General features: G+C 34.9%; 2 protein-coding genes across 5 annotated transcripts in view; one reads left to right on the top strand and one right to left on the bottom strand.

Annotated features, from left to right (window-relative positions):
• The window catches only part of LOC133182948 (HEAT repeat-containing protein 5B-like), a 25,334-nt gene extending 20,370 nt beyond the window's left edge, over positions 1-4,964 (top strand). For all 4 annotated transcript variants that reach the window (XM_061317841.1, XM_061317839.1, XM_061317843.1 and 1 more), the window contains 8 exons: positions 4-252; positions 521-683; positions 813-925; positions 1,198-1,497; positions 1,929-2,153; positions 2,476-2,627; positions 3,310-3,523; positions 3,787-4,964. In XM_061317841.1, coding sequence (XP_061173825.1) covers positions 4-252; positions 521-683; positions 813-925; positions 1,198-1,497; positions 1,929-2,153; positions 2,476-2,627; positions 3,310-3,523; positions 3,787-4,127 — 1,757 coding nt within the window. In that variant the 3' untranslated portion in view covers positions 4,128-4,964. The remainder of the gene's footprint in view (positions 1-3; positions 253-520; positions 684-812; positions 926-1,197; positions 1,498-1,928; positions 2,154-2,475; positions 2,628-3,309; positions 3,524-3,786) is intronic.
• Positions 4,877-12,947, bottom strand: LOC133182949 (uncharacterized). The gene is made up of 10 exons (XM_061317844.1): positions 12,742-12,947; positions 11,201-11,359; positions 10,171-10,342; positions 8,563-8,723; positions 7,973-8,278; positions 7,269-7,705; positions 6,929-7,104; positions 6,596-6,740; positions 5,166-5,276; positions 4,877-5,051 (listed from the first exon to the last, which is right to left on the bottom strand). The coding sequence occupies exons 1-10, from the start codon at positions 12,907-12,909 to the stop codon at positions 5,000-5,002; spliced, it is 1,887 nt and encodes a 628-aa protein (XP_061173828.1). The 5' UTR covers positions 12,910-12,947; the 3' UTR covers positions 4,877-4,999.

The raw sequence follows: 12,947 nt of genomic DNA, 5'->3' as shown, positions 1-12,947 counted from the left end.
CAGAATATTCTAGTCAGCTGCCATCAGACGGTGGAACTTTCTACCACCCAGACACTATAGACAGTGCTAAACCTCACTACAAAAAGCGCTGGACTCCAATCCTTCATGCTTTGGCCATCTGGCTACATGAGACAGGCTTTTCTGTCGGAGAGATGAACAAAGAGAGTGATAAGAACTCCAGTGTTCCAGCTAATGCCCCCGCTAACATGAAGAGGGATGAGATCAACTCAGACAGACTGTATCTTATCCTTGGTATGTAACTGAGTAGAAGTAAATTTATTGAGAGGTTTTAATTTGAACAAACTGAAATTGCACTCATAAATTAAGTACTTTTTGTTACCTGTTTAGAATTTTATTTAATTCAGAGTCTTAATACATATTCCAAGGTACATGTTTTTCACTTCATTGCCTTAATTTTGTTTAACAAAAATTTTAGAATCTAAATACATGTACAGTATATATAGAGATACATTTACTTTCTTGATAATGGATATTGAAGTAAGTTTGTCTGTTCTTTCAGGTATCTGTGTTGAAGCCCTGTCCAATCCTCAAACTGTTCTGACAACACATGCTGTCAATGGCATTCTGAAAGCACTGGCTGCAGTTCTGAGTTCTGACTGGCCAAAACAACAAATAGGGGCAGACCCAATCCTGTCCAAGGAAGTTCTGAATGTGATGCACAGGTATAATAACCACTGGCAGTAAAACACGCTTATAGTAAATTGCCAGGAACCAGCAATTTTTATTTGTATAAACGTACGTATTTGGTAGAGAGAGAGAAAAAAATGCTATGGAATATCTTGTATTTTCAGAGTATTCCTGACACAGGAAAATGTGTACACTCAGCTGTTAGCTGTCAAAGTGGTCAAAGCTGTGTTGTTAGCTGGTAAAGATTGCCTTCAGCAAGACAGGACAAAATTCAAAGGTAGGAAACGGCAAATAATTAAGATTCTACTGGATTGTTCACAAGTACTATAGCTGTAGCTTTTCCCAAAGATTTGATAATCACAAGAAAAGAATGTAAAATATTGCAATCTACATAATTTGACATAGCAAACTGAGGAAATTACAAATATTTAGCTTGAACACTACAATTTAAGGATCAAAATGCAACATTTCAAGCATCAGAAATTTTTATATTGTATGTCAAAGTTATGGGCCTTTAAATAATATTTTATACTGAATTGTTTTCTATAGAAAAAGAATTGGAAACTCCAACAAGTACTAGCTCTGAGTCTGAGGATACATCTGACAGTGGCTCCATGGGAGATGGAGGGGAGGAGGGGGACATTATTCCAGAGAAATCTGTGGTGTACGCAGCATTAGAGGTGTGCCTGTGTGTGATATCTAGACAGATTCCAGCCCTTAATCCATCAGCTCCCAGCACAGGATTCCAAGTCCCAACAAGACTCACTAAAATGTCAGAGGAAAACTGTTCACTGGTAGCTTCCATTGTGCTTATTCTTGCAGACCTTCCTAATATGTGTTCCAAAAATGGTAAGTGTGAAGTATGAATCTTAATCAAACATCTAGTGGAATTTCAATAAAAATCTAAAAATTTTGGTTTATACTTTCCAAACCAATATATATATATATATATATATATATATATATATATATATATATAGTGAATCAAAGTTTTTGACATAGCGAATCAAAGTATTACGAAAGGTTTTGCCACAGTAAATCAAATTGTCAGAGTTTTGTTACAGTACATACATGTACATTGATATTTTTGAGCGTTTTCATGTACACACATATGTTGTAGATCTGTAATTAAGCACTCAAATGCATTAATTTATGATTGTGCTAATCAGTTGAAGAGTATGATTACACTTGAGTGTCCTAATTTTTGTACATTTACAGTAACATTTCCTCTTGATTGATGTCTGGAATTGCTATTCATTATCCTGTTGCTTTTATTCCAGGTTCCACTTCAGTACTTCCTACAATTCTCTTCCTCATCACTGGTGTTTTACGAGAGATGTCTAATAAAGGTGCTGAGAGGAAGTCCCCCGTTGTGGTACAGGCCTGTCTAACAGCTCTCCGTACTCTGTGCTCTTCCTCGTTTTTGGAGGATGAAGATGTAGGAAGTAAATGGAGGGAACTTCTCAGAAGTGCTCTAGTTACTGTGCTTCAAAATGCCAAGCCGAGTATGAAGTTTATACTTTAAATTGTACATTAATTAAAACTTTGTGCAATTTGTGTGCTGGAAATAAAGCCAAATCATTATGTCCTATTTATAGTCATCAAGCTTTTTAAACAATATGTATATGCTACCTCCTCTTGTAACTTGTTCAAAATTAATCAGATTGTAGCATTTTGTGAAGGTTTATTAATAGTTTTTATTGATTACCATTAGCTCAAAGAAAATTTCATTTTTGTCCAAAAATGTAAACATGTATTTTAAAAATCAGTAATTTAAATTTAGAACGTCACCTTTTACTATAAAAAAACTTTAAAATTTTTCTTTAGGTGATGATAAGCCTGGTATGGATGAAGTGACCCTGCTTGCCACAGTTACGATGTTTTTGGTTTGGGGTCCAAAGGAGATAGCACAGACTCCCTCAATTCAGAAGCAGTGTGTCACTATGTTCAAGGATTGCTGGGAATCCAAACTTCCAGAGGTAATTTCAAAACAGAAACATTCATGGTTACATTGGTGGTGAAGACCATGTAAAAAAAGACTTGGACCCAGAATACTTTAAATCAACTATTATTCACTTGTGAGCAATATATGGAAGTTTCATAGCCTTCTTTAATTGTGTATATTTCCTGATGCGAACTATTTATTTCATTGTGTGCTAATGTAGATTGCTTCATTAGTCCTGAACATTAATAGAAGTTCACCAAATTTTTGCAACACCCTATTTTCACAAGACGGGTGTTTTGTATTTATAAGCAATACAAAATTTTCAAAATTTTTAATTCTGGTTACTGTTTTACACAATTTTTCCTCAAAAAAATAAATGTGAGAATGAAATTTTTGCAAGCAGACCATCTCACATAATTATGTGAATAAAAAGTGATTTTTAGTAGTCATGGACTGATTTCAGAAATGACAATTTGTGAATAAAAAATGTTGCAGTTAATAGTTGGTGTAGTGTACTACAAGGTACAATGTACATGGATTTATGAGTTCCACTACCTTTGTGTTTATATCAGATAAGTTTCAGAGAATGTTGAGGGAATGCTGGTATTTTATTATTATTAAAAATTCTGATGTTTATGTACCTAAAAAATAGGAATGAAAAGAAAAATTGTTTAGGTATAAATTTTTATGCCACATGAATTCACATTTTGTTTCAGGTTCAGCTGAAGTGTTTACAGATGTTTACCTCTGTGATACAAAAACTGGACACCAAAGATGCAACACCCTACATACGTGGGGTAGCTGCCAAGTTCTTAGAATATTTACTCATATTAAAAGATGATAAATCTGGTCTTGATTCCCAGCAGGCACTGGTGACTGCCTCTCTGAACTTTGCAGAAGTATTGGTAGCCAAAGCCGAAGATGACAAAAGTAAGATAAAATACTAAATCACGTACAGTCTTTCCATATTTGCATTTTCCTATAACAAGTCAATTAACTGTAACTGTTTACAAAATAAAATCAACATAGGACTCCATAGGTGTTTAATGTGTGTGTATATGAAGGAAATTTTATTTAGAAATTTTTCATCAATTGCAAAATGTATGTCAGAGTAGTAATTGCTGTGGTATTTAAAAAAACAACACACATATGAAGCAGTGCTGATGTTGTAATGAATTGTTTGTTTATTTCAGGACTGACCCTGCTTTCTTTGTTACTTCCTGTATTAGTATCTTTCCTGGTGGATGAGAAGAAATACTCATCTGTTTCTAAACCTACACAAGCTATCCATGATGACTGTTTACAAAGACTAGTCAAAATAGGACCCCTATATCCAGAACAGTTTAAGAATATTATGATGTCACATGCTGACCTTAAATTAAAATTAGGACTGGCGATCAAACACAGCCAGACTCAGCTTTCTACTCAGAAGAAGAAAGAAGAGGCAGCAGCGAATCAACAGAAAATAAGCCAGCTGCCAGCCAAACCTACCATAGCATTGAAAACAAATTTCGGAAATTTCGCTGCAAGTTGACAGTGATGTGTTTTCATTGTTGAATGAGCTGTGATAGTGCAATTTTTAAAAATATATACATCCCAATATTTCCACTTTGGGATACCTGTTATACATGTATTTGTTATCAAGTGTGTTCAAGGAAAGTGAGTGTTTAGTGAAGTTTTTTATGTGTTTATTGAAAAGGTACTTTAAATATTTAATTAGTTTAAATATTGTAGTGTTTGAGGTTTCAGAACCCATATTTTTTTAATATTCTGTAATGTCAAACATCACTTATTTACCAGGGTAAAAAATGTAATAATTTCTGATAAAAAGAATGGAATCGGAAGTATTTTCCTTCTGTGAAAAATACAACTTCACCGGAGACCTTTTTTGTCCTAATCAACATTTTATAAATGGCATTTAAGACTATTAATCTTCAGTTGTATCTTCTGCTTACAAATATAAAAATGAGAGATATTTTTTGCAGGCTATTTTAGTGAGTACTAAAGGCATATTTATAAAATTGCTGTACTGAGTACATATTTTCATACTTACTTTGTAATCAGATGGAGAAATGTTTGTACTGAAATGAGTGTGGGTTTTTTTTAAGTCAAACTTAATCAGACACAGTGTAAAATATATTCAGAATGAAGTCAAAAATACATGTACATTCATGTAATTATGTTTTAAAATTCAGCCATGTATTTGTAATCAAAATTTATTCTCAAAGTGAAAATTGTAATATATACCTATACTTTTTTTAATTTAAAACTCAAACAATGAAGGATAGAATACAAATATATTCTTGGTAAAAAAAAAAATGCTTTGCAATTTTTTAAAAATAAAAATGGTATCAAATATCAAAATGATAAATACATGTATGTTTCTTGTATTTTGTAGTGTCACTTTTAAAATTGCAAATCTCTAGAAGTTCTAGGCATTTTCTCACTTCCCTCTATCCTGGAACGAAAACAAAAAAACACTGAAATATACAAGTACCTTGCTTGAAAGTTAACAGAATTTTTGTTTTGTTTATTTTTTTTTTTTTAATGTGTATTATGAAATATTCCTGACTTTTCCACATGTTTGTCCAGGAATTGGTACATGCTTCGAAAATCATACTCTTCTCCATCGAAGTCTACCCAGTGGTAGGGGAACAGCTGAGTAACCCCTCTAGGTTTAAATCTGTGATTAGTAAGATAAGAAAGGTTAATGAAATTCAGATTTTGTTTGGAAATTAATCAATTTCACTTGATCATCTAAAGCATATCACCCTATACTCATGTATTCTAAATTCATTGTTTTTAGATAAGGTAAACATTTAATCCCCACCCCACCCCCCTTTGCTGGCACCACCACCACCACATCACAACCACACACTGTTTTCATTTATCAATTTGAAAGCAGAATAGTGATGTAATTATAAAATATTTACTAGTACAACTTACCTTACATAAGGGGTCCACTCTACCTCTAACTGATAGGGCATTTCTATGATGTACTATAGACGTAGTAAGTATAAAATATTGACTAGTACAACTTGCCTTACATAAGGGGTCCACTCTACCTCTAACTGATAGGGCATTTCTATGATGTACTATAGACGTAGTAAGTATAAAATATTGACTAGTACAACTTGCCTTACATAAGGGGTCCACTCTACCTCCAACTGATAGGGCATTTCTATGATGTACTATAGACGTAGTAAGTATAAAATATTGACTAGTACAACTTGCCTTACATAAGGGGTCTACTCTACCTCTAGCTAATAGGGCATTTCTATGATGTACTATAGACGTAGTAATTATAAAATATTGACTAGTACAACTTGCCTTACATAAGGGGTCCACTCTACCTCTAACTGATAGGGCATTTCTTTGATGTACTATAGACGTAGTAATTATAAAATATTGACTAGTACAACTTGCCTTACATAGGGGGTCCACTCTACCTCTAACTGATAGGGCATTTCTATTATGTACTATAGACGTAGTAATTATAAAATATTGACTAGTACAACTTGCCTTACATAAGGGGTCCACTCTACCTCTAACTGATAGGGCATTTCTATTATGTACTATAGACGTAGTAATTATAAAATATTGACTAGTACAACTTGCCTTACATAAGGGGTCCACACTACCTCTAACTGATAGGGCATTTCTATGATGTACTATAGATGTAGTAATTATAAAATATTTACTAGTACAACTTGCCTTACATAAGGGGTCCACACTACCTCTAACTGATAGGGCATTTCTATGATGTACTATAGACGTAGTAATTATAAAATATTGACTAGTACAACTTGCCTTACATAGGGGGTCCACTCTACCTCTAACTGATAGGGCATTTCTATGATGTATTATAGATGTAGTAATTATAAAATATTGACTAGTACAACTTGCCTTACATAAGGGGTCCACTCTACCTCTAGCTAATAGGGCATTTCTATGATGTACTATAGACGTAGTAAGTATAAAATATTGACTAGTACAACTTGCCTTACATAAGGGGTCCACTCTACCTCTAACTGATAGGGCATTTCTATCTCGCTGACATCAACATGGTAGAAGTCCACATCTTCTTTTTGGAAATGATCAATCAACATTTGAAATTTTGGTTCTGTTGCCGCACAAAATCTACAACCTGTGTAAAACAATAAAAAAAAAAGTACATTAAGAGTAACGTGGGTTTACAAAAGTAGTAAAAATGTTCTTTTTGGAAATCTCGGATAAAATCATAAGCACTATATATTTTTGAATTTTTGACTTGAAAAAAAAAAACAACTTTCTGACCATAGTTTTGTCCTAATAATTTTTATTTTAATGATATACCTTTCCTGCAGAAAATAGCAATTAGTTGATTCTTGTTTTCTACTACTGAATTTTGAAGTTCGTCTAATGTTGTGATCTTGACCACTGTTTTGGGGGGTTCTTTTTCCTGAGATGGTTTTTCAACAGGCATTTTTATTTCCATGTACCGCTCTAACTTTGCGTATGATTTATCCTCTCTGGAAATGAATAACGTCAAATAATGAAAGAAAAAGAATATTGCTGTTTCGCAGAATTTAGAACTTTGTTTTGAACAATTTATTTTTTCGTCGTAAAAGTTTGCCGAATGTATTTACTGACAGTTTTGATAATATTTTTAGGGATTTCTCACAAAAATTCTTACCCAGCGTCTTCTTTTTCTTCAAATTTCAAAAACTTTTCATGACCAACTTCCGACTTTTTGAAATCAACTTTCTTTTTCTTTGGATGTTCGAATGATTCTTTCTTCTTATTTTCTTCTGATTCACGAGACGTATCTCTTTTTGATCTCTTGTGTTTTTTCGGTTTTTCCTCTCTTTTGGAACGCGATCGACGTTTTTCATTGGTTCTTTCAGAATCAGACGTTACGTCACGTTTTAGCCGTCGCACTTCTGGAACTTTGACTTGAGCACTCACCGATTGAGTAAGAGGAGAAGGAATTCCGTGATGCGTTGGTTTCTGCAGATGTTTGGTTTGCTTTGTTTTCTCCGTCTTTCCCAAACCATGATTTGGACATCCCCAATTCGTCAACATAGACGACTGAACCAAAGTTCGCCATAATCCCGGTAGTTTACCACAAATCTACAATATTGAATTGCAAATGTAAACAACAAAATATATTTCATTATATGTTTGAAACTCTTGATCAATACCTTAAATAAAGCAATGGTAACTCTCTCTCTCTCTCTCCCTTGACCCTCTGCCAATTTTAAATAACTTCCTGTATGGAAGAACGTGTTCGAATTGATTGCTAGAAAGCCTGTATTTTACACCAACTTTCTACACATTTTATTCTGTAAATTCAATATTTTTCCACAGTATGTCATATTAGTAATTCAAGCGACTGACCATTACTGACACCGTATCAGAGCTGGCGGCAACATCTTGACCAAAGCAAACAACGCCATATTGTTCTGACGTCACTTTGTCGGAAATCACAAACATGTTATTGGCGGAAATAATGTTAGTTGGGTCAGAATTGGCAACACTAGTAAACTCGAACAAAGCATTTGATTGCTGGTTGTAACAGAAACGGCTCCCACCCTGTAAAATGCCCCGTGGTCTTGTGTAAACTTGAATAGCTTGTACGTTTTTCGTTGCAAACTGATACATACATCGATGGCGCTTTGATTCTTTTGTTGCTGTCAAACATTCCTGGAGAATGAAATAATAATAATAATAATAATAGCTTAGTAAAAAAATAATATCATTAAAAGCAAAGGAAACTTTTAGGCTTTTTGAATTAGATAAAATTAAGATATTGAATCCAATCTCACTCATCTTTTTTTTCCTGCTGAACAATGCAAAGGGCAGAGATACAGCAAAGTTGCGATATTTTAACGTATAAATACGTATTAAAATTGGTAACATAGCAAAGTGATTGCAATGAAACAGTAAAATTCGGACTAAAAATTGTAAATTTTCAGAATTATAAGTACCAAGTACGTATTAGCAGAAGCCAATAATGAAAATGGATGGTTCCTCTCCTTGATTTCCGTGAAGTAATCTTCAAGTTTCATATCAGTCAGCTTTTTGTGGTAAATAAAAGGATTCCCAGCTAAGATGCTTTTAACTGCGTCTAGTAAACTTTCTCGATTTTCTGTCAACAAGAATGCCATACATGGCTCTAATATATGTATTAAACACTCTTCACCTAAATATACACGTACTTGCTAAACGAGTTATTGTATTTTTGTGATTTTATTTATTCTTATTCAGGTAATCGAACAATATACAAATACAGAAAATATACTAGTATTTTGTAATTGTGAAATGCGCCACTTTCTGCACATGGGCTCGTCATATGCACCATCTATTTGTCCTGGTTTTTAGCTAACCTGAGCTGAAAGCTCAAGTGAGCTTTTCTGATCAGCCGTTGTTCGTCGTCCGTCCGTCTGTAAACTTTTCACTTTTTCAACTTCTTCTCAAGAACCACTGGGCCAATTTTAACCAAAATTGGTACAAAGCATTCTTGGGTAAAGGGGAGTTTAAATTGTTAAAATAAACTGCCCCCTTACAAGGGGAGATAATAAAGAAAAGACAAAAATATGGTGGGGTCATTAAAAAATCTTCTTCTCAAGAACCACTGGGCCAGAAAAGCTGAAACTTATATGACAACATCTTGAAGTAGTATACATTGTAAATTGTTCAAATCATGACCCCCGGGGGAAGGGTGGGACCACAATAGGGAATCCAAGTTTTACATTGAAATATGTAGAAAAAATCTTTAAAAATCTTCTTCTCAAGAACCACCGGGCCTGAAAATATGAAACTTATGTGGAAGCATTTTGGGATAGTGTAGATTCTAAATTCTTTAAATCATGACCCTTGGGGGTAGGGCGGGGCTACAATAGGTAATTCAATTTTTACATTAAAATATATAGGAAAAAATCTTTAGAAATCTTCAAGAACCACTGAGCCAGAGCAGCTGATCCTGGGGTAGTGCAGATTCTAAATTACTAGTATTTTAATCATGACCCCTGGGGTAGGGCGGGGCCACAATAGGCATTACAAGAGGGGCGGATCAGGTGAAAAACAGCAAGACCAAAGTTAGTCAGGTGAGCGTTGTGGCCCAAGGGCCTCTTGTTTCCCCACCCCTTTACTATAAACTACACATTTTATAGTGTAGCGGTATTCAAAAAGTATAAGACCTAGAGGATCAGTAGATCATGACAAACTACTGTGCTTTATCTGGCCCGTAGGAAGCAATTTCACTTTGAGGGGGCACAACCATACATTTTCAATTGAGGGGGGGGGGGCACTGTCAACTACAAAATTTTCTTGACAAAAAAAAGGTCATAAGACGTTATTATTGAGGGGGCACAAGCCTATAGTAGCTTTGTTTTCTATAGTATTATATATATATCGGCAAAATTATGGGGGAGGGGGGCGCCTTCCCCCCCTCCCCCCACCCACCCCCGTTTCCTACGGCCATGACTTTATAATCAGAGCCATTGCACGAGGGGACTTATTCTCCCACAGCAACGTTGGAGACATTTATAGAAAACGTACAAGGATACGTGTACGATTCTCACAGACAGACATACCTAGTGACATACACACATAAAACAGATCTTCACTACTGTCTCCAATGGTTGAACTTTTCCAGGAATATGAGGTCGGAGGCTGTAACTGGCGATTACTAAACGCCGGAAAAAGAAAATTGTTATGCAGAATCCAGAATCCCTTTTCAGTGCTTTTGTCACTTGCTAAAATACCCTGTAATTTAACAATGAAAACTAAACAATATGCAATGAAATACATGTACTTTGTTATTGATACACAATAAATATTCATAACAAAAATTATTATATAGTCTATTTATAGTCCCTATATAATCTATACAAACGCAAACAGTTCATAACACTACGTATTCACCGGAGGGTCGGTGCGCGTGCAGCGGCATTGTGACGTCACAATCAACATCTCAAACAACGTTGTAAACAATGGTTGCAACGGCAAGAGCCAGCTGTGTATCTGAGCAGGAAAAACAGTAGCCAAGCCTATCGCAGGATTATTTTCTAAACATTTCGATGTCTTACAAACAGCAAAAGGAAAACACGGAAGCTATAACTTGTAATCTGGACATTTTTTAAAAAAATTTCCACGACAGAAGTTCGTAAATGAAAGTGATATCATCATGCAGATTTCAAAGTCTTATTTATTCAAATCCGGACTATATAATAAAACAATTATGGACTCTTTCGGTGGTGAAAAAAAAATAAAATAAAGTCATGGCCGTCGGTGGCTTCGCCTCGGTCAATATTGATATTTTTCTGGTGAATAACAAACCATATTCACCACCGAAAGAGTCCATAATTGTATAATATATTGTTCATTGCCAGTATGAAATATATGGTGGCGCAATAGAAGTAAGTACATGTATGTGAGTTTTAAATATATCAACGATTCTTTCTTTTTTATGCCCTTAACCCAGCCACCCCGGCCATCTTCTTTCAAGCTATGAATAACATAAGATATACAATATTATACCTTTTACATACACATCTGTGCGATTTATACCACCGACAAGTAAAAAAAGATGATTATTTCAATGTTTATTATAAAATTTGTAACCTGCATCCATTTGCCGTATGTTGGAAATCTGAGTGTCTCCGCTACTCTCATGATGTTAATCAGATCGTAGGAATAAGTAAAATATTGAGGAAAGACGTCGTTAATAATCAGATCTAAGGCTCTGGCCAAGGCGCTGTCCGGATTTTCTGGTCTATGAAACTAGAGCAAAGTAGTAGATGCTAATTTAATTACTTATACACATGTATATAAAATTGTTACATTCATATAAAACTTTGTATATTTTTCGATCGTTCGAGTCACTAAGGCGAAGATGAAACAGGAATTAACCATGCCCATTGACCAAAACGGTCACCTTTTAGTGCAACAACTTCTAGACCTGATTAAGGTCTTTCTCTTATATACTGACTTGTGTGAAGCAAACTGATAAGTATTTCAAAGAGCTTTTCTTATAGATTTCTGTAAAAACCGAACCGATGTTGTAGCTTCGTCACTGCCACAAAGGACAAAAATTAGTCCAGTTTGATATCTACTAAACTTGAGGATGCATACATATTTTAAAAAATAGTATCTTGAGATTTTTCTCTTATGTTTGTCTGTAAACTTTGGACCATTTTTTGGCTTTATTAATGTTTCGGGGTCATGGTTTGAAGCATTTTGAATCTCCATTTAGGCATTATAGGAAGCTATTGCGTCTCATTGATCATTTCTGGTTCAATTGCCCCCTCCCTAGTGGCGGATCCAAGAATTTCATAACGAAGGGTGCAATAGAAGACAGGGGTCTGGAGGCTGCATTGAAGTCCCCAGAGGGTCCAGGGCAAAGTCCGGGGGGGGGGTCTGGGGGCGAAGCTCCCGGAAGCTGACGTAAGCGCTGCTTTTTCCTTGATTTTAGGATAATGGATGTATAAGTTCTACATACATGTAAAAAAAAAAATCAAACGGAGGGGGGGGGGGGCACTGGATCCGCCTTTGCCCCCCCCCCCCAAATGATAATAATAATAAAAATAAAATGATAAAATGAGAAGTCCCATCTCATTATAATTTCCAGAGAGATGAAATATGCTAGCCTCTGTAAAAAAGAGATGACAGTCCAAATTCTGAAAACTCGATGATTGAGTAAAGATAATAGTTGTGTGTCAGTCATGCAATTTAAGTACATCTAAGTGATATCGCTAAAGTGTGACTTTAGAATCACTATAGAATTTGTAACAGTGCTCTTAAAACTATTAAATGCTATTTAAAAATATACTGTTAAATATGATCTAAAATAAAATTTAAAGGCATCATTCAATTTTAAGGTAGACTGTCCTTTGAAAAGGCAGATAATTATTGGATATTGTCAATTTCGGATGTTTCATAAAAGAAACATAGCATCAACATTGATTAAAAATTGAACTTCTGGTAATAAGATTACATGTATAAATTTCATTTGTCTTAAAGAGGCTGCTACTGAATCATTTGCATATATAGCAGTTTTTATGCATCTTTTATGTATCAGTTTCAAGAACTAAAGTATATCTTAGCTTCCATTATCTTTGAATATTCGTATTAGAGAAACGGAGAAAAAAAAATAACGTGCTTACTGAAACATCCGAATTACTTGTACTATCTACATAGAAATGAAAAAACGGCATTGATCGCTGTTGGTAAATTATCCACCAGTCTACCGTGGTCCCGTTCTTACTCGGGCAAATTCCTTGACCCCCGGGCAGGCCAAGCACCAGGACTGTCAATACTACACACACAAACATATTTACTGCATTATTGAGAATGTGTATGAACAAGGACG

The sequence above is a fragment of the Saccostrea echinata genome, unplaced genomic scaffold (genome assembly GCF_033153115.1).
Source record: "Saccostrea echinata isolate AGI-Se365-2 ecotype Australia unplaced genomic scaffold, CSIRO_AGI_Sech_v1 ptg000009l, whole genome shotgun sequence".
Classification (NCBI taxonomy): domain Eukaryota; kingdom Metazoa; phylum Mollusca; class Bivalvia; order Ostreida; family Ostreidae; genus Saccostrea; species Saccostrea echinata.
This window is presented reverse-complemented; position numbering and strand designations above follow the sequence as displayed.